This window comes from Camellia sinensis, chromosome 15 (assembly GCF_055761805.1).
Source record: "Camellia sinensis isolate YWXY chromosome 15, ASM5576180v1, whole genome shotgun sequence".
In the NCBI taxonomy this organism is placed as follows: Eukaryota; Viridiplantae; Streptophyta; class Magnoliopsida; order Ericales; family Theaceae; genus Camellia; species Camellia sinensis.
The window spans coordinates 21,487,810-21,514,729 of record NC_138975.1 but is presented as its reverse complement, the minus strand read 5'-3'; the positions used below and the strand labels follow the sequence as shown (position 1 = coordinate 21,514,729).

The 26,920-nt window shown below is 36.3% G+C and overlaps 2 protein-coding genes across 2 annotated transcripts; both read left to right on the top strand.

Annotated features, from left to right (window-relative positions):
- Window positions 1–9,417: 9,417 nt before the first annotated feature.
- On the top strand, window positions 9,418–10,171 carry LOC114323917 (small ribosomal subunit protein uS17c). Its single transcript, XM_028271611.2, has one exon. The coding sequence runs from the start codon at window positions 9,523–9,525 to the stop codon at window positions 9,991–9,993; it is 471 nt and encodes a 156-aa protein (XP_028127412.1). The 5' UTR covers window positions 9,418–9,522; the 3' UTR covers window positions 9,994–10,171.
- Window positions 10,172–16,813: 6,642 nt separating this feature from the next.
- On the top strand, window positions 16,814–25,977 carry LOC114323916 (CURVATURE THYLAKOID protein). Its single transcript, XM_028271609.2, has 7 exons — window positions 16,814–17,101; window positions 17,201–17,248; window positions 18,756–18,850; window positions 19,248–19,334; window positions 24,261–24,323; window positions 24,539–24,576; window positions 25,701–25,977. The coding sequence occupies exons 1-7, from the start codon at window positions 17,029–17,031 to the stop codon at window positions 25,753–25,755; spliced, it is 459 nt and encodes a 152-aa protein (XP_028127410.1). The 5' UTR covers window positions 16,814–17,028; the 3' UTR covers window positions 25,756–25,977.
- The last annotated feature ends 943 nt before the right edge of the window (window positions 25,978–26,920 follow it).

The window sequence follows — 26,920 nt, the reverse complement described above, 5'->3', positions numbered from 1 at the left end:
ACACAATGTATTTGACTAAATAAAGGAATAAAGGAATAAACAAACTCAATAATAGAGGAGATAACACATTGTATCTGACTAAAAAAAAATACAACAAAAAGTAATCAAGATAATTCGAAAAAAAAAATTGAAATTACCTTGCAAGTGCGAGTTCGAAGGGAATCAATAACAAACGAGAGGGACTGAATAAACAATTTATATAACCAAAAAATTGATGCTAATATAATTTTGCTAAAATTCCAAACCAATATCAAGGACTCACAGATGTCAATGAAAGTGAGAATAAGAATTGCTTGATCATAGGAGATAGCTTCCAAGGACTCACAGATGTCAATTAATGTAATAACCCTCACCATTGATTAATGCTAAATTGAGACTGATCATGATAATTGACTGAATTGACTGAAATCTGGAACTGATTGATTGACTGTATCTGTTTAAGTGCATCTCTATCTGTTCGACTGTTAAACTATCTGTTCATGTTTTATGTTTTAAACTGCAAATTGAAGGCCTTATCGGCGGTCGAATCTGAAATTGATTAGTGATATGTGTTAATCATAATTTATGTGATTTTATGGCATATTTATTTGAAATGTGATTTGGTATGATTAAATAGATTAAAATAAGTTAAATTATACAAGTTGCATTATTTACAACTTTGCCACTTAGTGGCCCACTTCATACCATATGTTGAGACTTGAATTATACATTGTTTAGCATCATTTCCTCAGCCATTCCTTGAGTCCTTAGCCGACTAGAGATAGAGAGAGTGAGGAAACTTGAGTTCAACAATTTTAGTTTGGTGATTGAGGAAATTGAAGGTTGATTGCATGTTTGGACTCCTACACCTAGAATTGGAGACTTAAGGTAGAGATTATACCTTCTTGTTCATGTATTCAAGTTATATGTTGCATGGTTTATGGAAGTCTAGAGATTAAGGTCATGAATTAGCTTAATTTGTTGAATCAAAGCTTAATCTTTATTCTTGCATTTTGAAGTTGTTCTTCACAAATTTGCCACATGCATGTTCATATTTTGAGTATAGTTCATGATTTTACCATGTTTTTGGAAGAATTAGCTCATTAGAGCATGTAATTGAAGCTTTGAATTGGTTTAAACTCATGCATGTCATGTTTGAGTTATGTTCTTGGAAATTGGTTTGAAACTGAGTTTAATTGAACTACCTTTGGGCTTTGATTTCTCAAATTGATCTTTGAAACATGTTATATTATGAGTTTTGAAGTGTTTTCCAGAAATTAGCCCAAAAGGATCGAATTTGGTACATTGAAACTTGTTTTTGAGTTTAAGGTTCAAATCTGGAAATTCCAGATTTTGGACTCACGCTCGAGCAGAGTGACTGGCGCTCGAGCGTGAAATTCGTGCATCCAGCACTTTACACTGTTTTACAGTCCGCTCGAGCAGGGTATTGGACGCTCGAGCGAGGACTTGTGTCACACGCTTGAGCAGGTATCGAGCACCCAATCGAGCGTGATTTTCACACATCCAGTACTTTTACTGTAGCTTGCAGTCCGCTCGAGCGAATTGATTCACGCTCGAGCGGATACCCTTGTCTGCATGTCCGCTTGAGCGGATATAGACACGCTCGAGCGTAACCCCTATTTTCTGAAAATTCTGAAAAATGTTTTAAAGTGCATCATTGCATCTCACTCCATCCTAGGCATTCCTAGGCCTAGTTTAAGACATCTTAATGAGGATATTGATGTAGAACCACACTGAGGCAAACTAAGGATTAAGTTATTATTTTTCCAATTGTGTAGCTTAGTGTGTGTTCATTCTACAACTGTGTAGGGTTGGCATCCGGAGACGCGTACTAGCTTATTTGTAGCCCAGAACTCTGTGAGTAACAATGTTGTAAAGATATGTTCGAAAATGAATATTTTCTGAATGATCAACTGAACTGTTTTCTAAACTGTTTACTGTTAACTGAATGAATATTTGTCCTCTATTCTGAACTGTATTGTGGCATCCTTAACAACTACTGTTACTGTTACTACTACTGTTACAGAGATCTCTGTCAGTTCCTATCTTGGAACTTCTGTTTACTATTACGATGGCCATCATTGACTGTTCGGTCTTTCAAGACCTACTGTTTACTGTACTGTTCTGCTAATGGATGTACCACATATGACTGTTATGACTGAATGAATGATACACTGAATCAATTGATTGTTTTCAATACTGAAAGGACATTTATTCTTAACCTTTTTACGCATTATGTTATTCACTAGGCTTTAGCTCACTGCTTATATATATATGTAAGTGTTCAGGCACCAGACCGGAGCTAGGAGCGTGGGTTAGACTCCCTTTTGTCAAAGCCAACCACTGTGCCTCACTGCGAGGTTCCGAGCCTATCAAGTTAGGGCTTTTGGGGTGTTTTAGTTTTCCCCCTTCTTGGTTATGTTCTGTATAGACTGAATGTTTTTGTACTGTACTGTTTTAAATAGGGATTAAGTCCCTGTCCTGAATGATTGTATATATTATACATACTGTTTTGGTACTAATTGTATATATGTATATGATATGAAAAGTCTTTTTGCATTCAGATTGTCATAACTCATTGGACATATTTTAATTACTGTATTGGCTTCCACCAGCCCCTATACTCTGTATTACTGTATTATTATTAAGCAGGCTGTAACACCCTCAAAAAAAGTAGATAAAACCCATCTCATTAGACATGCATTGATATAAAATAAACTAACCATTTCTATTCATCAGAGTAATTCTACAACTGTATTACATGTTAACAACAAAGCAAATGCCCTAAGGGCTTACAACTTTCCAAGTTAACACTTGGTTACAAAAAGAAGAGTACTAACTCAATACATATTAAGCCCTTGGCTTGAATTTACATGTAATACATCAAAATAAATAAAAGAAGAGTCTTCAACTCTCATCAACATCCAAGCTATGTCCTTGGAGGTGGCATACTACCTGTACCTGAAAATAATGTCCCATAAAGGGTGAGCCAACGCCCAGTAGAGATATGCTAAACACAGTATGAGCAATAACTAAGACAATAGCAATTGATAAATGTTCAGTTTCCATAAACCAATTCATAACTCAGTCTCATTTCATTTCAGTTTCCATTTCTTATCAATTTCACAATACACATCAACAGCTCAGAACCTGGCCAATCCTTTATATGAGACAATGACTCATATTAAACATTTCCCATTTTTCAATAGATGAACATATTAGTTGTATCAACATTTCAACAGATAAGCATACAAGCTGTAACACCCTCAAAATAACAACATTAAACCCATCAGATAAGACATGCATTTACATATAAACTAACCACAGTCCTTTATTCACTAGAGTTCCATTACATAAGTATTACATGTTAACATCATAACAAATTGCCCTACGGGCTTACACCTTTCCAAGTTAACACTTGGTTACAACAAAAGAGTACTAACTCGTTTACACATTAAGCCCTTGGCTTGAAGTTACATGTAATACATCAAAAGTTAATCAACAAGAGTATGCCTGCCACTAGCCTCCCAGCTATGTCCTTGGAGGTGGCATGCTACCTGCACCTGAAAATGATATTCCCATATAGGGTGAGCCACAGCCCAGTAGAAATACACTAAACCAACCATGAACAATGACTAAAACATTAGCAATTGATAGATGGCCAACACTGATACAATCACATAAATCATATATTTATGTCAAACGACTTACAAGTCCCAATTACTTTTCATTTTCCCTTTTTCAACATATAGGCATATAAGCACTACTCACATGCTCAACAGATATGTATGACAACAATATCCACATTCTCAGATAAGCAAATAAGCTATATCCACATTCTATAACAGATATGTATAACAACAATATCCACAGATAAGCATAAAAGCTATATCCACACATCACAAAGATAAGCATATAAGCTCTATCTTCACTTCTTTAGACAAGCATATGAGCTGTATCTACGGAGTTCATCCCCTATCTTCTCCCAACACTATCCGGTTTAGAGGTACATCCCCTATCTTCCCCTAAACCGCGGAGTACATCCCCTATCTCCTCCTCTACACATAACGTATATAAACACATTGGTTCTATATACAATCACCCAATACATACAGTTAATGTATTCTATCAATCGTCAAGTTCCATGACACATTTCTTTGATTAGTTTCAGTTTGCCTAATCATCATGCATTGTCTACAACAATCACGACTATCCTCCACCGATAGCCCAAAGCAGTTATTTCTAAACAGAAAATAAATGCACAATGGATATTAAATCAACATTTCATTTCCTCATTTCTCACAATTAATTATCCCAATTAATTAAACAATGTAATTAGGTCGTTATCCATAATTACCATTTCAACCCTTAGGCCCCATTTTCATCAATGATTTAACATTCATTCAATTTCTCTATGCCAAACATGCATCCAGGTTTATTATGAATAAAACCCCAACTTTTGTAAAATTACACAAAAGCCCCAAACTTTCACAAAATTACCAAACCAAGCCCAACATCTCAAAATACCAAAATTTAAAGACAAAATCCATAGAGAGGAGTAGGATATCCCTACCTCAAAGTTTAAGCCACAAAGGAGATGAAGACTCGAAGATCAACTTGCTCCAAATCCAAACTTTTTCAGATTAAATCGAAGCTCTCAACACCCTCTATCTTTTTAACAAAGGCCCTAGGCTAGATTCACACCCTAGGGAGATCAAATCTTAGAGAGAATGCAAGTTTAGAGAGAGAGAGGCTCGGATTGAGGGTTTAATCAAAGAAAGGAAGTGAAAAAGTGATGTTTAAGACGCTGCTGTCCGCTGATATAAAACACGCTCGCTCGAGCGAAGGATTGGTCGCTCGAGCGACCAGACACAGAAAACTCTCGCTCGAGCCAAGAAGTTCTCGATCGAGCGAAGAAAAATCCAGACCGCTCGAGCGAAGAAAGCTCGCTCGAGCCAAGAAAGACAGCTCTCAGGTCCAGAACCAGGTGCAACCGCTCGCTCGAGCGAGCCACTCTGGCTCGACCCACCAGACACGAACCCCACTCTCGCTCGAGCGACCAACTCCTCGCTCGAGCGAAGGTCCAAAATTCTGGGCAGCAACACTTGGCTCCCGAACACAACCAACCTGTAACAAACCTGCCCAACACATCCTATAACTCAAATATGAAGAAAAATGATTGTAAACACGATAATAACCAACTACCAACATCCACGGACACATGTCCGGATCACTGTACAACAAGGGTAAACCCGGGATCGCTATAACCTGTATCCACATTTCAACAGATATGCATATTAGCTATATCAACACTTCCAATGACAAGCATATGAGCTGTATCAACACTTCCAATAACAAGCATATGAGCTGTATCAACACATCATCTAACAAGCATATGAGCTGTATCAGTGGAGTCCATCCCCTATCTCCTCCCAAACAACATCCGGTTTAGAGGTTCATCCCCTATCTTCCCCTAAACCGTGGAGTACATCCCCTATCTCCTCCCACACGCACAATGCATATATACTCAAAGGTCATATACACAATCAATCATTACATAACATTAATGTATTCTGTCAACCGTCATACCCTATGACATATCCAATGATTAGTTTTAGTTTGCCTAATCATCATGCATTGTCTACAACAATCAAAACTACCCTCCACCGGTAGCCCAAGCAATTATTTCTAAACAGATAATAAAAGCTCCAACAGATAAAATATCAATGTTTTCAAAAGTGAGCGATTAACAAATCTAACTCCACTATTCAACCATATAATGACGCAATTCCATTATTTCCAACTTAATTCCATATAACCACAATTTCCTCAAATTAATCATATCAATTAATTTATACAACCAATTAGGGTTTTCTACCCCATTTCTCAATATTAACCCAATGGTCTATATTTCAACAACCAACAACAATAACACCATTTTGAAACCCAAATACATATTATGAGCCCAAAATCACAAAATCCTCTTTAACACATTTTGAAACCCTAAGTTCCAAAATTTCCCAAATTCAACACTTTATCAAAACAACTAAAAATCTAGGTCAAAGACCATAAAAGTGAGTAGGAACCCCTACCTCAAAAGATGAGACCCAAGAAAGAAGATGGTGAAAACGAAGTTGCTTCAAACCAAGAGTTCCTCGGATCAAAAGATAGCCCTCGACGATCAACAACCTTTTTGTAAAGACCAAAGGTGAGGAAAACACCCTAGCTAGATCAATATCTAGAGAGAAGGCAAGGTTTTAGAGAGAGAGGCTCTCAAATGGCTTTTTCAAAAAAGTAAGAGAGAGAAAGGATGAGAAAAAGTGATTTAAAACTGCCTCACAGCCAACTGATATACGACATTCCCGCTCGAGCGGAAAACACAACGCTCGAGCGTCAAGAACAAAAACTAGGCCCGCTTGAGTGCAAAAGGACCCGCTCGAGCACCAAGACACAAGAATAAAGTAAACCCGCTCGAGCGCGAAAACCAGTCCGCTCGAGCGTAGATTTCCCCCTCCCAGAACTTACACCCAAAAGTAGTACCCGCTCGAGCGCCAAAGTAACCGCTCGAGCACCACCGCTCGAGCGCAAAGAAACCCGCTCGAGAGTAAAAATAACACCTGCAGAAGTTTTGCAGGGACACGAAATACTGGGGGTGTGCAATCTCCGTTCGAGCGCAAGAAAACCCGCTCGAGCGGACCTCCTAAAAACTGGGTAACAAGGGATTGAAACCAAGGCCTAACCAACCTGTAATAACCCTGCCCAAAACATCCTAAAACTCAATCAAGCGGAATTAAAGGGCGACAACAAGATAGATACAACTACCATCATCACGGAACCGAGTCCGAAATACAACAGAACAGTAAAGGGACAACCGGGATCGCTATACAGGCCTTCGGTAATCTCGGATTACTGGCCGGTTACGGTACTAAACCCATAGGGGCGGGTTTGGGTCGTGACAATTAACATGAGTTATTGAAAGCACTATACATATATATAATATATGTATTTTAGTTCCAATATATGTTTCCTTTATTTTAGACTTAAGCTATACACCAAGTCTTGCCCTTTTTGTTCAATCAGGTCTGCTATTTCGGTCTCAGAGAATAATCAACAAACAACAGCGATAAAGAGCAGAAAATGAGAAAAACCAATTAATTGTGGAGGACGATTGATTCAAAAAATCGCCCTAAAACTGAAGCCTGAATAAACAGTTTATATAACCAATCAACACTACATAAACAAACTTGTTTAACTTTGAAACGTAGCTATTAGATTGTAGCAAAGCCATTTTAGTCTTAAGGCTAATGAATTACCAATAAAAATAAAAGGCATTTTAGAAGTTCCTTTAGTTTTATCATAATTTTATACATGTATTGTTTCCCCTCCAAAATTTCAAGTCCCTTTCACACAATTCCAACCAACATTCCACTAACAATAGAGGAGAGGGAATTTAATAAATGGCACTGCAATTAGATTTTTGCTAAAATTCCAAACCAATATCAAGGACTCACATCAGACAGAATTCAAACAACAAATTCAAACAACTCAACATAGTGATGAAGAGCAGAGAAAGGGAGCGAGTTCGAAGTCTTACCTTACGAGTGCGAATTCGAAGGAAGTCGAAGGAAAAACAACGTCGTTTGAATTGCAGCAAGGGAAATTCTCCCTGTATTCCAGTCAGTAAATTTTCTATCAGCGCTGTAATTTTAATTTCGAATAGATTTCTTCATTTAGAACAGAGGCAGAAAGAGGTGGGGAAAAGGAAACTTTAAAATATAAATTTCACGGGAGGGGATGCTCTCAAAGCCGAAACATGAAATGAGATGAGTTCCACTTCCTGCTGGTATAAATTAGTTACTGTAACATTAAAAGAACAGTAAGAATAACACACCAAACCATAAATTAAAGGCTGAAACAACAAAAGCTGAGAGAGAAAGAAGGAGAGGAGTGAAACAACAAAATCTGAGAGAAATAACTTACCTAAGTGATCTCTGATGGGGGGGAAAGAAGGAAACAACAAAAGCTGAGAGAGAATGGAAACTAACTAAACCTTCAATTTTGCCAACAACCCCAAAATAGAACATTTCACAGCAGCAAAACTTTGAAATTGAACAAAGAAAATTGAATAAAATTTACTTGAAAAAAGTCAACGAGCATTTTTGTAAACATAGCTATTGCAGAAAATGTAAACATGCGAACTTCATACTCAATTAGTCTTCCCTTTTTTACTCAATTACTCCATTACTTTTTTGCAAAAAATGTGAACATAGCTATTCCAGAAATTAGAGCCAAAAAAAAAATAGAGAAATGAGAGAATGGTAAGAATTTTCACTCTGTTTATTCTCTCTTTGCTGAATGGCTTTTATGGACAGATGACCAATTTTTTTTTGTGTTTTGTTTTTTATGGGTCTCCTATTTGTAGATTATGAGAATTTCCACCCAAATAAGAAGAAGGAAGCACCAAAAGGGGATGAGCAAAAATCAGAGTCAAAAGGTAAGTTAGTAACTTTTTATTTACAATTTATTCCATGTGAATTGTGGATTCGGTGTTGTATTCTTGTCATTGATGACAATGCTGCTGAACTAATCTTCCATTTGGGTGTCAAGAAAAAATGGGAAAGAGATTGTAAGGGGAAAAAAAACACTCATCAGTTCTACAATGAGCAAGAAATTGGGTACCCATGATAATTAATTGAAGAACTGAAGAATGAAAACACAAAAACAAACACAGCCACAAAAACAAACACAGAGAGAGAAGGAAAATGGCAAAGAAAGGCAGCAAAAACAACAGATGAAGGCAAGAGCAAATAAAGGGGAAAAAAACAATACTGGAATTAAGAAAGGTTGTAAGGGAATCTTACCTTGCGATGAAATGGAGCGTAACGAATGAGGAAGAAGAGGAGCATCGGTAACGAAGAGGGTGGGTGTCGATGAAGAGAATTGAAATCGAAGGGTTGATGAAGAGGAGCGTGACGGAGGAAAAGGATGAGGAGGAGAAGGAACGTCGGTTGTAATAAAGATGTGAGTTTTTTTGCTTCTGTTCAAGAAGAAGAACAGAGAGAGAGAGGAAATGTGGGGTGGGTGAGACGTGGAGGAGCGTCAGTGGTGATGGAGAGGGTGGATTTTTTGCTTCTGTTAACAGAGACTAAGAGAGAGAGAGATAGAGAAGAAAGGTGGGGGAATGGGGTCAGACGTGGATAGATGGGTATATTTAGGTGGCAATCATCATTCATCTAAACCTATCTTAACCGTTGATATATACTTAAGATTCATCTCAACTGTTAATATCAAATATATCTATGATACATTTTATATATTTTTAAAAATTCTCTTCCCTTATTATATAGATATATCAAATAATGTACATAGCACACCGTTATTTATAATATAAATATAATTTATCAGGAGAATGTGTGTATTTTAAAGATACACTCCTAATCACCAAAACCCAATCCATAGCTTCTTCTTCATCATCTTCCTTATCCAACACTCTCACATCACAAGAACAGAGGAGAGAGAACAATGTCCCTAACCTCCTCTCTCCTTCAACTCCCTCTCTGCCAATTCAAATCTCTCTCCCTCACCACCCCCTTCCTCCATGGCTCCTCTTCCACCTCTCTCCTCCACAAACCCTCTTCCTCTCTCTCTCCTCCCAACCCACTTCCCCTCACTTTCCTCCCCCCCATCCGAGCCATGAAAACGCTTCAGGGCCGAGTCGTCTGCGCCACCAACGACAAGACCGTGGCGGTTGAGGTGGTACGACTCGCTCCGCACCCAAAGTACAAGCGACGGGTCAGGAAGAAGAAGAAGTTCCAAGCTCACGACCCAGATAACAAGTTCAAAGTCGGCGACTATGTCCAGCTCGAGAAGAGTGGACCCATTAGCAAAACCAAGACTTTTATTGCTATTCCGATCGCTGCGAGGAATGTGCCCAAGCCGAAGGAGGTCGTGCCGCCGGAGCTTGGGCTTCCATTAGAGTCTCAGCAAACCTAAAAGTGAGCTTTGTTTTGTATGTCATTGGTCTTTGATTATCTGGGTCTGCTTCAATTTTCTGTTTTCTTCAATAATTTGTACTTTCTTTGTAATTTGTGGATAGTTTTGTTGATGGGTATGCTTTGGATTGAATTGCTTTGAATGCTTTCAATTGGTATGTGAATGGGTTTTTTGTTCATCACTTGGTGGAATTTTCTCTTAGAAACAGTTTTGATCCTATTGAGGTAGTTTTTAACCATGAATGGAGGTCTATCAATGAATGTAGTGATTAGGCTAACGCCCTTTACACAGAAGAGTTGTGTATAATGTGTTTGTGAAATTGCCAACAAGAGAAATTGACTGGCGAAGGAGGTCATGCCACCGGAGCTTGGGCTTCCATTAGAGTCTCGGCAAACCTAAAAGCGAGCTTTGTATTGTATGTCATTGGTCTATGATTATCTGGGTCTGCCTGAATTTTACTTTCTCAGTAATTTTGTGGATAGTTTTGTTGATGGGTATGCTTTGGATTGAATTGCTTTCAACTGGTGTTTGAATGGGTTGTTTGTTCATCACTTGGAGGAGTTTTCTTATGTAGTTAGAGGCAGTTTTGATTCTATTGAGGTAATTTTCAAACATGAATGGAAATCTATCAATGAATGTAGTGATTAGGCTACACACCCTTTACACAGAAGAGTTTTATATAATGTGTTTGTAAAATTGCCAATAAGAGAAATTGGGTGGTTTTGGTCACTCTTTGGATGCATAAAAACCCTCTTTAGAACTAGTTGTCAGTAAGAGAAGCTCTGTTGAAGTTCTATGGGTACAATTGTTCTTCTCATTCCATAATTGTAAACATTGAACACAATTGTTGCCCCACCTCAGAGATTGAAGACATGAATCCTTAGGGGACCGTTATTTATTATTCTTTTCATCCTTCAATTGTGATTTTGAGATTAAACTGCTGTTTGAGGGCAGTTAATCCAAGTATGTGAAAGTCGAGATTGAAGCACTGGATGACTTCTGTTGCATATCTAAAGAATGTTAAGGGTATGTTAGACCTCCACATAGCAACGAATTAAAGTAGATAAATGAATTGATTTGGCAAGCGAATGACTTGGAATTATTGAAGACTTTTGAAATAACTTTTGGGGATGATTTTGAGTTTTAGTGAGTATTAATTACCAAATGTTCAGAGTGTATCTACAATAATTGAATGATTTTCCAACATGTTCACCTTATCTCCCGCCTTTCAGAAAGTTTGCATATGATAATCATTCAATTATATATGGTTTAATTTCAGGGCTCAAATTTCCTGGATAACATTAGTTTACAATACAATCATGAGGACTGTTGCTGAACATTATTTTAGATGGCAATTTAATTTCCTAAGCAAATGAACAACCTTGTTTATCAGAAAGAACCAGATTGTGCTAACTTTCCTGGGGTTCAATTCTGAGTCCTTAAATTATTTGTTCATGTTGATAATATATGATCGACCTGGTTGTTTATTTATGCTTTCATCAAGAATTTAAGTGGTCATCATATGGTTTGTGTGAGCTATGGTGGTCTACATAACTTGACACATCCCAAAACCACGCCCCGAAAACCAACCATTTTGTTGTCGATAAGCAATTAATGGAGAACTTGATTTTGTTTGGGGGTTAGGGATTAAAGATCCTTGCTGGTAGACTGTCTTCTTCATGATCACCCACTGAACCAGATAAGTTGTCCTACTGGTCTAGGCGAGATTACATTGACTGCAAAATATGAAGAAAAAACCGGCATCTGTGCTATTCCATGAATTCTAGTCCTGATTTGTCGTGGTGTCTTCAAAATCCAGAAGGATGTTTGGTGGTCTTTACTCGAGTCTTACAACCATGAAGTGTGTTACTATACTAACTTTAAATGGTTTTTCAGCTAAAACCTTTTCCTTTTAAAAATGCAACGGTGATCAAACAATTGGTTGGTAAAAAAATTAAAAATTGAACAACAGCAATATGGTGAAAATTGTGTATTGTTAATTATGATACACTAGCAACCAGAAAAAAAGAAATATGATACACTACAATGACGCGGACCACATACATTTCACTCTCACCACACATGGTGCAGCTTATCTGAACTATTTATAGCTTTTTTATTCTTACAGTATGTGTCAAACTGTTTGGTATAATTTTTGTTTATAACTTATTTTTAAAAGTTAGATAAGAGGTGTATTTGGCCACTGTTTTTTGAATTTTTAACTTACAATAAACAACACCAAACAAATATCATTATAAATAATGAGAAAAATTATAAACGTATTAGCTCCTTTCATTTGATTCCACGAAAATAACCAAGAAAGAAGGTTATAAGAAAAACCGTAAATAACAAATACTAATAAGGTTTTCTTACATATGTTTTTGGCTTAATGAAGAAATTGATTAACGAAATTTTCTTTTAATTATGTTACTCCAATGCATTTAGCGTGTTTAGTTGTTTTCAAGAAAAAAATCATCAACCAATTTTTATACTTGGCGAAGTGAGAATTTTTCATCTCCCGTCAATCCAATTATTTTTCATCTCCCGTCAATCCAACTATCCTCACAGCTGGTAGATTGATTGAATATTTTGACGAATTTAAACTAATGTTTTGGGTTGATTGGACAAATTAAAAATACAAAATATAAAAGAACATTAATGACCATACAACCTTAATTTTTTTACAATTTTAAACAAAAATTGATTTTTTTATTTCAAATCTTGACACACAAATTACAAATTAATTGAATGCATGATATATTCAAAAGTATATTTCATAAATTCATATACAAAATACTTCCAAAAAAAAAAAATTATACTATGCACACACAAAACTTGCATCATTATTTCACTTAAAGAATTTTTCCAACCAAGCACCATCCTACTTTGGTTATTATAGGTGTGTATCATAGGTTAATTATGACATTTGTAGTGTTAATTAGCATAAAAATTATAAATATAATTAAATGTCACATAAGGTGTAATTAAAAAAAAATTCAATCATAATTAAAATAATATTTACAATGAGTGATAACACACAAATGAGTTATAACTAAGTAATAATTAATATCACGATTGGTCATACTTAAATATCACAAACATATAACTGGACAAGTCTATGTGGTTTATTTTTTCAAAAACTGTTTTCACATGAGTTGTCATATACTTTTAGTGATTTTTTTATTTTATTTTATTTTTTTGTACTTTTTAGATGCACCTAATTAAGATGCATCTAAAAATTAAAACAAATTGGCTAGAAATATATTTAAAAAATTATTAAAAATAAACAAAAATTCGAATAAAAATCCGTATGTATTTTTATTCAGATTTTCATTTGTTTTTATTTTTTTTATTATTTTTTTTTATATTTCAATTTAAAAAATTTACTTTTTAGATGCATCTAAAAAGTTTAAATACATATATATATATATATATATATATATATATACATAATTCAGCAAAAAACAAATAAAAACCCACATAAAAACAAGGGCTTGGCTTCTCTTCAATTGGGACTGGAGAGATACTGGTAGGCCCATTAGACTTACTTTTGCGCCTACTTTTGAGCCATGTTTCAATAATCTAAACTGTTCATATTTTTAGATTCGTCGAGTATATCAATCTTTCTAAAAATCAAGTTGATTAGATAACGGAAATCACATGTTTATATCAATTTCGTATGAAAAAAAAATAGACAATGAGAAAATAAAAAGTTTATACAAAATTGATCCCAACACGTGATTTTAATTATCCGATCAACTTAATTTTGTGTACGGATGATGACCTATTTCGAAAAGTCGGTTAAAAGATGATTTTTTTTTTTTTTTTTGAAAAAATATGCAAAAAAAATAGAGAAGTGATATGATCCAAAAAGCTGAAAAATTGATTTTTAACCATATTGCCAAAATAACGGAAATCACGTGTTTGGATCAATTTTGTATGAAAAAAAAAATAAACAATGAGAAAATAAACAGTTTATACAAAATTGATCTCAACACGTGATTTTCATTATCTGATCAACTTAATTTTGTGTAAGGATGATGACATATTTCGGAAAGTAGGTTAAAAGATGATTTATTTTTATTTGTTTTGACTTTTTATTGAAAAACATGCAAAAAAAAAATAGATAAATGATATGATCCAAAAAGCTAAAAAATTGATTTTTAACCATATTGCCAAAATATGGTTTTTTATTTTTATTTTTTTGACTCTTTTTTGAAAAAATATGTAAAAAAATAGAGAAGTGATATGATTCAAAAAGCTAAAAAATTGATTTTTAACAATATTACCAAAATAGGCCGATATACTCTACTAATCTTAAAACATAAATAATTTAAATTATCAAAATAAAACTTAAAAGTGATCCCAATAAATCGGATTAAACCATCCATCCAAAAGTAGACTAGAGAGTAGGGGTAAGCAGCGGATATCCCGGCCCGTCCAAAATCAACCTAACCCGACCCGCCGCATGTTGGACGGTTGCATGATGACGAGTGGACGGTTGCAAATTGATTTTTTTAATCCGCCTAGTTTTAGACAGATTACAGATTTGAGATTCCTTTAACCGCAACTGAACCGGCAAATCGCGAGCATCCCCTAATAATTTGTAAGATTTTATATTTCTAATTTGTTTAGATATTCTATTTGTGTTTTCAATTGAAAAAAAGTTTAGGTGCCGTTTGGTAACACTTACATTTTCAGTTTTCTGTTTATATTTATAAAAATTTTAAAAACTCAAATAAAAACTTGTTTGGTAAAATTTTTGATTTATAAATCAGTAGTCTTAGTTTATAAATTTGACCAAAAAATGAAAACACAAAAAATATATTTCCATTTTGAGTTTTCAGTTTTTTTTTTTTTTAACACCCAACAGTAGCTACCACCTGCGACCATTTTCCACCACCTTCTTCCTCCACCGCCATCGCCGCCACCACCCACACCCACTCCCCACCCCCCACCACCACCTGTCACCACCACTCACCACCCACCAGCCACCCACCTGCCACCACCACTCACCATCCACCTGTCATCCACCCGCCACTACCATCCACCGCCCGCTACCACCGCCTGCCACCACCACCCGCCACCTTCTTGCCACCACCACTCACTACCCACCTACCACTACCATCCACCACCAGCCACCTGCCACCACCACCCGCCACCACCACCACCACCGCCACCATCCACCCGTCACCCACCTACCACCACCACCCACCCGCTACCCATCTGCCACCACCACCCACCACCCACCACCACCACCACCACCATCACCCACTCGCTACCCCCTACCACTCGCCACCGTCACCCACCCACCCGCCCGCCACCACCCACCACCAACGGCCATCCGCCACCCACATGCCACCACCACCCGCCACCACCCACCATCACCCGCCATCCGCCACCCACCTACCACTGTCACCCACCCACCTACCGCCATCCACCACCAACCCGCCATCTGCCACCTACTCGCTACCACCCACCCACCACCACCACCCGCCACCCACCTGCCACCACCACCCGCCGCCGCCGCCGCCACCACCACCACCTACTCGCTACCACCCATCATCCGCCACCGTCACCCACCCACCACCACCACTACCACCACCACCACCAACTACTCACCACCCACCGTCACCACTTTCTACCACCGTCTTCCACCGACACTTGTCATTTCTCACTCTTTTTTATATTTTTAAATTTTTTTAAACATTTTGTCAATTACCAAACGCGTTTGTAGTTTATGTTTTTCTAAAAATAAACAAAAACCAGTTTATAAAATTTTTGTAAATATAAACTGAAAACATAAACGTTACCAAACATACAAATATTTTGTTATGTGTTCAATTTGGAAATCTTTTTATCAAATGATAAGTGTTAATATTTGGTATTTTTGTGTGGAAAATATAAGATTTAATTTTTTTTATTTTTTTTTTTAAAAATCAAATTAAATATTTTTTTAATATAAAAAGTAATGAAATAATTTTGATAATACATAATTTTCTTATATGTATTTATTATTGGTATTTGACAATTTACTTGATAATTTTTTAGTTATATTGAGCTGGATTGTTATCTAAAAAAAATATTTATGAGTTGTTTTATTATATTCAAAATTTGTAAAAGTTTAAACTGCTAAATCGATTCGCATCTATCCGTCAATCTGCTCAATCTACATCCATCAATTCAGCAAATAAATACAAATTAATTTTTCCTAATTCATCAATTCAACAGATAGATGACAAATTAAAAATTTCTTAAACGCAACTGAACCGCGGACAGATAACGAATTAAAAGTTTCTTGACCGTAACTAAACACTAAACCGCGAGCAAGCCTGCTAGAGACAATAAAAATAATTTCTCTAAGCTTTTTAAACCAAACAAAGCCAATTATGGGTCCGTTTGGCAAGCAAGGTTGGGACTAAAATAGCCACAAAATATAAAATAGGCTATTTTAGTCACAACAAACAAAACATCACATCCAACCCATAATCATTACACTTTTCTCTCATAAAAAAAGTCAAAAAAACTAAAAAACCAAAAAATTCTTCTCAAATCAAGCTTTTTAACCCAGGCTAAAATAGCCAAAAAAAACTAAAAAGTCAAAAAATCAACCCACTTCCCAAACGGAGGCTATATGACTTCCCATTATATAGACGGATAAATATATATCATTTTTCAACAATGATTCATCCCACTAAAAATATCACCACTAATAGCACTAATGCATTAAAAAATAAAAAAAATAAAAAAAAATTACAACTCCAAGACCAAAACATCACATCATTCATGGCGGGACTCACTGTCACGTAATTAGTGGGAGCACTAATTAGTGCTCCCAAGCATTTTTCATCATTTTTATGTCATAATATTTTGTCGTTTTGTCAATTGTGGTGGGTGTTATTCACTGCCCAATCTCTCCCTGGCTTTGGATCGACTCTGCTCTTTCTTTTGGGTTCTTCTTCTTCTTCTTCTTTGAAGTCACAAAACCCATTTTCACAGAAAGTTGGATTTTTTTGACCTAACTCTTATCTTCACATGGCTTCAATAGTCGCAAACCTGCCTTCACCACTGACCACCAGTCCGAAATTTACAGTCTCTGCCACTGAAGGTAAGACTTTAATTTTATCCATTTTGATCGATCAATTTAGTATTCTATCGCAAATCTTATCACCCATTAGACCAATCAACTGCATTTCGTTTGATGCAGGGGCTGAGCCAGGATTTCACCATTGGAGGGGCCAGAGAATGGGTCTGAGTGAGGACAATTTACCAACCCATTTGCAATTAAATTTAATTTTTTGAAATTATTATTAAAAACAATATTTCGTGCAGACCCATGAAATTTTACACTTCCAATCAAAAACTATGGATGTGAAATTGAGTGTGAAATTGTTCATAAATCATTGATAATCAATATCTATATATATGCAAAGGAGGTTTAAATGAATTAGTATGGATTTCAATACTGTGTCCTAACATTTGATGGAATGGTTCAATTTCTGATGAGTTTCCTCTGTGGACTTTTGACAAACACATAACACACATTACATAGATTTCCCCATAAAGAGAATTCACCATATTCTATTCAATGTGTATCTTCCACATACACAATAACATGAAATGAAATGAAATGAAAATGCATCAGAACCAAGTCTTTGTTCATACTCTTCTTCCCTTCTTTTTTGTGCTTAAAACTTGAGCTCCCTTGCAAATAAGGGGATCATTTATTATTTTGTTGTGCTGTGTTGTGTTGTTCTTTGTTCATACTCTTCTTCTTCTCCCTCCGCCCTTTTGTTTGATGCTCTCTTGATAATGTTGTTTTTACATTTTATTCTGGTATAAAGTTAAGTTGGCACCATTAAAATCTAGGGTTGATACCTGCATAGATGTTGAATTCTAGCTACTTCATGTAACTAGTTGGCCAAATTCAGATTCAAAAAGGGAACCAGAATTGGGCTAATTCAACTGAAACAGAAAAATTTTGGGAAATTTAGAAAGTTCAGTAGTAGCATCACTCTTTACGTTTGGTATAAAATTGGTTCACTGTAAACCATTTAAAAGAGGAAAAAAAAAGGGGGGGGAGAGAATTTATTATTATTATTTTTTAATTCATAGCAAGTACTCCTGGCTTGTTGCCCGGTCTGGAAGATGTAATAGTAATAAAGAGTCAGCCTTCACCCAAACCATCGCCACAACATTGGGAGCACAGATTACACTCTAATAATGATAAACAAATAAATAATGGTACAAGTCAGGATACAAAAATGAAGCAATTGAAGGATTTATTCAGAGAGAGAGAGAATGTAGATTTATGTGTACAATCTGAGTTAAGGACGCTTGCAAATTAAGCTTGATAATGGAGAGTTGAATTCTGGTTGAATTTAGTCACTGAAGGTTAACTAACAAAGTTTGAGTTTAATTTATCTGATGTTCATGTTCCCAATGGTTCGTGACTCTGAAAGAATGTAATAATCTTGCTAGCAAGTGTTATACAATGATCAACCAGGAAAAAGCCACTTAAAGCATGAAAAGTGAGTTTGAGGGATTTCAGATTCTGTAAAACAGCTTTTGTGTCTGCATTATAACAGTTGGGGCTGCCCTAAAGCTTCCAGCAGCAAGATTTACCAGATCATTTCCCATGAATGAAATGTTACAGTGAGGGACTTTACATCACTCAATCTGATTCATTGTAGGCTTGCAGTATTCCATGGTTAGGTTTCGTTTCTTCTTTATTAATGGGTTTCTAATAATTTTCATTGCAGAGAGACAGAGTCGTGTTGCCATTGTTGTTAAGGCTACAGGTGAAAGCTCTGAATCTTCGACTTCTCTGAGTATTGTTAAATCCGTACAAAATGTTGTGAGTCCTCTCTCTCTCTCTCTCTCTCTCTCTCATAATTGTTTTATTGCCAATTGTTTTTAATAAAAAAAATAGTGAAACTATTTGGAAAAGAGTTACTTAAATGCATTGATATACTTTTCATTTGATACACTTTGTTAATTCTTTTCTTGCTTCCTCCCTTTCATTCTGTTTTTCGAGAATTGCCTTTTAAAGTAAGTAGCATTTGCAATGTTTATACTACAATCAAGGGAACATTTTTTATTTTCTTTGGCACTGCCTTCAGTCTAATAGATTCATCCAGCAAACAGTCATTATTTTTATGTGATTGTTTTTCTTTTTCTTCATAAGTTAAAGAAAGTTTGTGTACTTCATTCATATTCTGTTTTCTAATTACACTTTTAATTTATTTGAGCAGTGGGATAGCTCTGAAAATCGGCTTGCTCTGATAGGACTGGGATTTGCTGCAGTTGTAGCTGTTTGGGCATCTGCAAATCTAATTACAGTAATTGCTCCAATCCTAATGTTACTAATCTTTATGGAATAATCGTAAAAATGTGCAGCAACAGGGTGACATGGAGAGATTTTTACGAAACAAGTTAAAAGACAATGAGCTATACACAATAGTAGTATGGCATTATGAGGAAGGGATGTCATAAAACAGTAAACATAGAGTAGACAGTCAATATTAGTCTTTTTATCATAATATTCAGATGTAAGCTGTACTAAATTTCAACAATTCAACAAGGCCTAAATCCCCTAATCATAATATAGAAAAAGGACTTCATACAAAAAGGACTTAATCCAATTCCGCTTAACCTGTTAAGGAAACAACTTTTTTCTGCACCTTATTTTCCAACATGAGTAATGTTGTGGTGACCATATTTAGGTACCACATTTGGGTACCATCTAAGTTCTGATGTAGTGTCTCACGGCACTCTAACCACATCAGGTAATCAGTGGTGGAGCCAATAAATTAAATCAGAAGGGGCACTTATTAATTACAACATTGAAAATTTTTACGATTAACTTCAAGAAAGATAAAAATAAATAAATAATAATAATGTTATTTGTAATTAGTGTATCATGGACAATATAAAAAAAAGTCATGAATGTAAGTTTTAAAATAAATTATATAATGATAAAGTAATTTTTTATACAAAATCTGAGTAAAAATTCAATATAATAGTAATACCACATCATCATTGACATGTGATATCACCAACCAATAGTAAAGAAACACATGGAGGATGAACCTCACATGTTAAATGTAATTAGAGGAGTGATGGAGACCCCCTCCAATCACCACCCCCACCACCCCCACACACATGTGGCAGGTGGTGATTGGAGGACAATGGAAACAAAAAAAAGAAAATTCAACCAATGAGAGAGAGAGGGGGTCAAAGGGGGTGGGAAAAAAAGGGGGTCTTAGACATTTTTGATGTAATTAACAATCTAATAAATTTCATATCTTTATTGAGATTAATTATGTTTGAATGTCAATAATAATAGACATCGCTATTATATTGAAATTTTCATAGGTAATTTCTTTATTTTCAATCAAAACAACCATTATTGTTCTCATAATTTAAAAAATGTCATTGACATTTCACTCTAAATAATATTTTTATAAATTTTTTTATTTAAAATATTTTATTTTTTATATTTACAAAAAAAAAATTCCAAAAACCGGGAGGGGGGGGAGCATGTGACCCCCCTAGATCCTCTTTACCTCCACCCCTGGGTGATGGGCTCACAGAATATTAGTTTTGGTGCTTTTCAAATAACAGGTGGAACCCATTAGAAGATGTAGTTACTGCCATGTAAGGTGTCACATCAAATGGTACCCGAACGTGATCACTCTCTGGCATTACTCTTTCCAACATTTGATGAAATCAAGTCATGTGATAGTAGTCATTAGTCAATACTTGCAGCAGTATGATAGATAAAAGCAGTCCTCCGAATATGAACCAAAGTAGTGGTATCCTTATCAATGTTCACTGCAGTCTAGGGAGTTACTGTTGCCATTAGGAAGTTCCTGAGGAAATTTTAAGAGTAATTCTATACAGAATGATGTGGCAGAATTACAGACCTATCACTTTGAAGACAAACAACCCATTAAGATGATTATTAATATCAAAATTTGTAAAAATTTATGTATTATTGATTGATGCTTTGATGTATTACAAGATTCCTATACAATCTATATATAGAAGAAAATGTGGTAGTAGGTGTAGTGGAGGTGATAGTGGAGTAGGTGAAGGTAAAGATGGGAATATAGAAGAAAATGTGGTAGTAGGTGTAGTGGAGGTGATAGTGGGTTAGGTGAAGTGGAGTGTGTAGTGAAGTAGGTGAAGGTAAAGATGGGAAATTCTAACAGCCCCCCGCAAACTCAAGGAGGAGAGAAACTAACCAACTTGAGTTTGGAGAGAGTAACAAAACAAGAAAATACATAAAAATAAAAAAGGATAGGAGACACTGTATGGTCGTGTCAGACCGTTGGTGAAGACACTGAAAGGTGGTGTCATAACGTGGTAGAGGACACTGTATGGTGGTGTCATAACGTTGTAGATGACACTGTATGGGGGTGTCATAACGTGGTAGAAGACACTGTATGGTGGTGTCAGACCGATGTAGAAGACAGTTTATGGGGTCATGTCGGACCGTTGTAGCAGACAATGTTGTGATAGTTGTTGTGACAGTTTACGGAGTCTTGCTGGACCCTTGTAGAAACTAACCGGAATCAATGTCGGGACAGTTTACAGAGTCTTGTCGGACCCTTGTAGAAACTAACCGGAATCTATGTCGGGACAGTTTACAGAGTCTTGTCGGACCCTTGTAGAAACTAACCGGAATCTATGTCGGGACAGTTTATAGAGTCTTGTCGGACCCATAAAGGAGCTAACCGGAATCAATGTCGGGACAGTTTACAGAGTCTTGTCGGACCCTTGAAAAAAATCGCACCCTCAAAAGGTGTGCCCAATTTTGTCAAAAGGCGTGCCATCAAAAGGCGTGCCCAATTCATCAAAAGGTGTGCCGGACATGATGGCGAGGCACGTGGGCGCCTTGGCTTGCGTGCCCGTTTGTCGGCTGGTGGCAAGAGGCGCGCGATTCGCGTGGCTGCCTCGGCTATTTAACCATGACAGAGCCTGAGGCCGAGGCAGAAGCAAAAAAACTGCGAAATCCTCTGTAAATCTCTTCGTTGTGCTGAGAGAGAGAGGCTGTAACACTGTTGTGCTGAGAGAGAAACTCTGTAATACGCTGTAACACTCTGTTGCCCAGAAAAAATGGCCTCGTCCTCGTCTTCCCGTGGACTGCTCACCCTCTTTCCCGACCTCAACGAGTCAACAGGAGAGAGAACTGGTGCGGTGGCACTGGAACCTCAACCAAGTGCCCCGGAGTTTGCTCCGTTGAATTTTCCGATGCGGTCGGTGGAGCAAAAAATGGCGGTGCTGTCAGATGTGGAGGCCAATCAGTATACTCTGAAGGCATGTGTGGAAAGCATGACGGCGGTCACAAATTTGTCGAACCGGCTGCAGAGTAGGACAAATGAGGTGCAGCATGTAAACTCCCAGCTGGCTCTGCTCCAACGCATGTATAAGGATGCGCGAGCAGAGATAAGCGTGCTAAGGGCCGAAAACAAGGAGCTGAAGCGGAAGGCCACCGTGATGTTCCGATTTGGAGGGCCGCCATATGCGGCAGTGGAGGAGTATGGGGGAGTGATCATGCCCAGTGGAGTGGGAAACACGGAGGCAACACCGGCAAGGACTGCCCAGGACGGAGGCAAAAAGAAGAGACCTGCAGTAGAGTAGAGGAGAAAAAGTCCGCCTGTGGATGAGGTTTTTTTTTTTTTTGTTTTTGTTTTTTTTTTTTTTTATTTATGTAAAATGGTGATCGGAGTTGATCCTGATATGAATAAAATGAGTGGATTGGGCAAGTTCGTCGTCTGCCAAGTGTTTTTTTTTTTTTTTTTTTTTTTTTTTTTTAATAATAATAATAATAAGAGGGGACAAGCCCACATGGGTGGAACCAGCAGAGGGGTGTGATGGTATGATTGATTATGTTAATATATATATATATATATATATATAATAAAAGAAAAGAAAAGATGGGTATAACGAAAGTGGGTGGATTAAAAAACAGACCAGAGAGAGAGGGAGTGGGTTGGAAAACTATATGGTGGTTGGGAGCAAAACCGTGGGCTTGAGTGTGGAAAAATAAGAGAGAGAAATATTAAAAAAAAATTGTGGTGGGATACCATGTGCTTCAGAGTTATCTTCTTTTTGCTGACTTGAACTTGTTTTTTCGCCATGAGAATTGCCTTCACTATTGCTCTCCAAATTCATCTGATTAGCATGCCCAGATGCCTTCTGAGAATCCTCAGACAGTGCTGCCAAGGATGCATGGGCACAGGCTGCAGCAACTCTAGGTCCGATGGCAGAGGCTAAAAAGGCAACCAGAGCCATAACTGGATTAGCAGAATTTGCAAAAGGACTACTCTCAGTATCAGGGTCAGGTCCTGCTGAATCTCCATTTGAATTTGGAAGTGATCTTCTAGAATCACCTTTGTTTGACAAATTCGAGGAGAGGGACACAATTGGAACTTCAATATTTTCCAGTTGGCCATCCTGCATTGGAAGACGGACAAAATGAAGCATGCATTGCGCTTTTGACTTGGTACCAACATACTCCGCTATTTCATTCCAATTATCATTGTAGATTTCCACTGCTTCAAGCAGCAGTAAGGTTTCCTGATCTGTCCAACTTTCCCCATCCAGGTCACCATAATCTTTTGTAGAATCAACCCTTATAAAGTCCATGCTTGAGTGACCAATAACATATCTTCCATCATGGAAGCAATCCAAGCATAGTAGTATATCAACCTCCTTCTGTGATTGATAATAGACAATGGGCAGGGGACGAATCAGTTTGTTGAGGAAGGAGAGAGAGAATTAGAAATTTTGGGTTTGTCCGGCGGACGGCCAAGGCGAGGCTGCCGTCCGCCGGTGAAGCGAAATCACTAAATTCTCAACCTTGCTCTGATACCATGTAAAAATTTATGTATTATTGATTGATGCTTTGATGTATTACAAGATTCCTATACAATCTATATATAGAAGAAAATGTGGTAGTAGGTGTAGTGGAGGTGATAGTGGAGTAGGTGAAGGTAAAGATGGGAATATAGAAGAAAATGTGGTAGTAGGTGTAGTGGAGGTGATAGTGGGTTAGGTGAAGTGGAGTGTGTAGTGGAGTAGGTGAAGGTAAAGATGGGAAATTCTAACAAAATTGCCGCGGACACATCATTCTTATCAATGATTCTGTATGCAAATTTGAAAAGAGTAGCATTTTCCAATTTTTAATTGTGTTGCTTATGTTTGATGGTTTATCCTTTACTGCCTTTAATAAGATTTTGCTTTTTAAATATGAATAGGCAATTGACAAACTTCCTCTTATCCCAAGTGCATTTGAATTCATTGGGATATTATTTTCTTCGGTAAGAATTCTGACATAGTTTTGTTTTAATTGATTGGCTAAGAGACGAGGAAAAGAAAAATTGAAATTTTACAATAACTTTCCAGCCCCCAAGTTATTGTTAGATCTCAATTTCCCTTTTCGGTCTTTGGTCAACAGAGCAATGAAACGGAGTATCTTATTCATGCACTTCTGTTTTCCTGTTGAAAAATTAACTCAGGGTTCTCTCTGTTTCAGTGGTTCATATATCGGTATCTCCTGTTCAAACCTGACAGGTAAGATTTTCCAAGAGAAGAATGTTGTTTTCTATCATTAAACAAAGGAAACGTATGCATAATTTTTATAAAAACATAAAACTATGTCATATTGAGTATTTTACAATACCAAGGAAGACATATTCTTGGTTTAATCTTTCAGTTACACTTGACTTGCATATTTAATGAGAATAGAACAGAAATTCAATCCGTGGTGAATGAATTGGTTACAAAAGGATCTCTTTTTCTGTTAGTAACCTACTGATCTCTGTATGGTTGAATGGGAATCAGTTTTGCACTTGTGGTACTATCTGTATTTTTATTTTGATCAGAAACAATAGGAAAGTTTTATAGATAGAGGAGTACAAAATGAGAACAAGGAGTCTTCCTGAAACGAAGATAAACAAGATGCCTAACAAAAGAGAACAAACTATACATCACAAATAGCTCTCCAATCTCTCGATATCGAAAATTGCAGAATCCCTTTAAATGCTGGCGAAACGGAGGCCCGAAATGATGCCAACACTCTACCCCACAATGACTCCGTATGTCAACTTGTCCTCGAAGATCCATGCTTTCCTTTCCAACCAAATAACCCAAAAGATTGAGAATACCGCACAAAACGACAACACGTTTGCTCTCTTTTTATGTCTGTATCCTCAGAAATCAATTAAAATCAATTGCACACTAGTGCCTGGTACCACCCAAAAGTATCAACCAAACAAAAGAGCTGATGCCAAAGATCCAAAGCCACATGACAGAGCAAGAATAAATGCTCCAAAGCTTCCCCACTCTACCTACACATGATACACATTGAGGATAGAGATAGCAATTAGGCCTCCTTTTTTGAAAGGTGTCATTAGTCATGATTCTACCGTGAGCCAAAAAGCACATAAATATCTTCACTTTAAGATTCACTGCTGCTTTCCAAATTCTTTTGTGAATAAAAAAAAGGAACGTTGGGCTTGTTAATGATTTTATCAAAGGGGGATTTGTTTGAAAATACGCCACTTTTGGTGGTCTATACAGGTATAATATGTCCGCCTCGTGCTGAATATAATAGGGCGGGTGATTGATATGGTTTCTTTGCAGTAGCCACATTTTGCTTTGAGTTTTGATATCATCTCTGTTACTGTGTTCCACAGGGAAGAGCTATTGCAAACCGTTAAGAAGTCTGTATCAGATATCTTGGGCCAGTAATTTGCAGGCGGGTGAGAAAGCCAGTGTAATTGAGAGTGTATTTCTGAATATTAGAATTGTATTTTGGGTTCATGTTTGTTGTTGTAGCAATGAAAAATCTATGCAGCAATTGCACAATGGGAATATTCAGCTTTCAGTAGTGTATCTTGTAAACAACACTGAACTCAAACTCATGTTGTTTGCTTAATGGTGTACTAAATTTCAGCCTTCTTATTTCACCCATCTTTTTTTCTTTTTTAAAATTTTAAAGATTGGGAGGCCATTGGAAGAAGTATGGAGGATAAATTTACTGATATAAGTGGACTGAAATGTTGAAATTGTCGGAGAACCACAAATGAAATTGTATTAGGGAACGAAAAAAAAAAAATCATGTCCAAGAAAGAGGTGATGTGAATATATGTTCAGTTCCGTGATTTTGTTTATTTTTTGGGAAAAATACATATAGTGGAATTTTGAAAAAATAATTATAAATTGATGAAAATTTTAAAATTTTAATTATTAATATTTATAAGATTTATCATTAATTTGTAACAATTTTTTTAAAAATACACTGATTTGATATTTTTCCTATTTTTTGCTTCCAACCATGAACAAGCTATCTACTGGCGGAGCCAAAAACCTAAATTAGAATGGACAGTTATTAATTATAATTACAATTTTTTTTCCATAACCAACAATAAAAAAAATAATAGTAATTTTTTAATTAATGTTAAGTACATACATTTAAATAAATTATTACAAAAGTATTTCACATAAAATTTTACAATTAACTTTGAGTAAAATTGAAAAGAAAGTATTACGTATAACTAGTTTATCATGAATAATGTAAAAAAGTCATATTTAAGTCTTAAAATAAAGTATACAATGGTAATTAAATTTTTACAAAATTTGAGTAAAAGTTTCATATAATAGTAATATCACGTCATCATTAACACATGATATCACCAATCAATAATAAAGTAACATATGAAGGGTAAACTTCACATACAAATATAACTAACACTAACTTTTACATATATGTAGTGAAAGTAATTATATTTACATATTAATAACGATAAATATTAGCTTGATATTGAGATTTTTTTACAAAATTTTCGTACATACAAATATAATTTGTTGTAGTCCCTTCATTTTCAATAAAACAATCACTATTATTCTTATAAAT

Bases quoted from the DNA above. Each gene is read 5' to 3' on its own strand.
- LOC114323916 (XM_028271609.2), top strand. From the start codon at position 17,029: ATGGCTTCAATAGTCGCAAACCTGCCTTCACCACTGACCACCAGTCCG. The intron at 17,102-17,200 runs GTAAGACTTTAA...CGTTTGATGCAG, and splicing joins TACAGTCTCTGCCACTGAAG to GGGCTGAGCCAGGATTTCAC. The intron at 18,851-19,247 runs GTGAGTCCTCTC...TTATTTGAGCAG, and splicing joins TTAAATCCGTACAAAATGTT to TGGGATAGCTCTGAAAATCG.
- LOC114323917 (XM_028271611.2), top strand. From the start codon at position 9,523: ATGTCCCTAACCTCCTCTCTCCTTCAACTCCCTCTCTGCCAATTCAAA.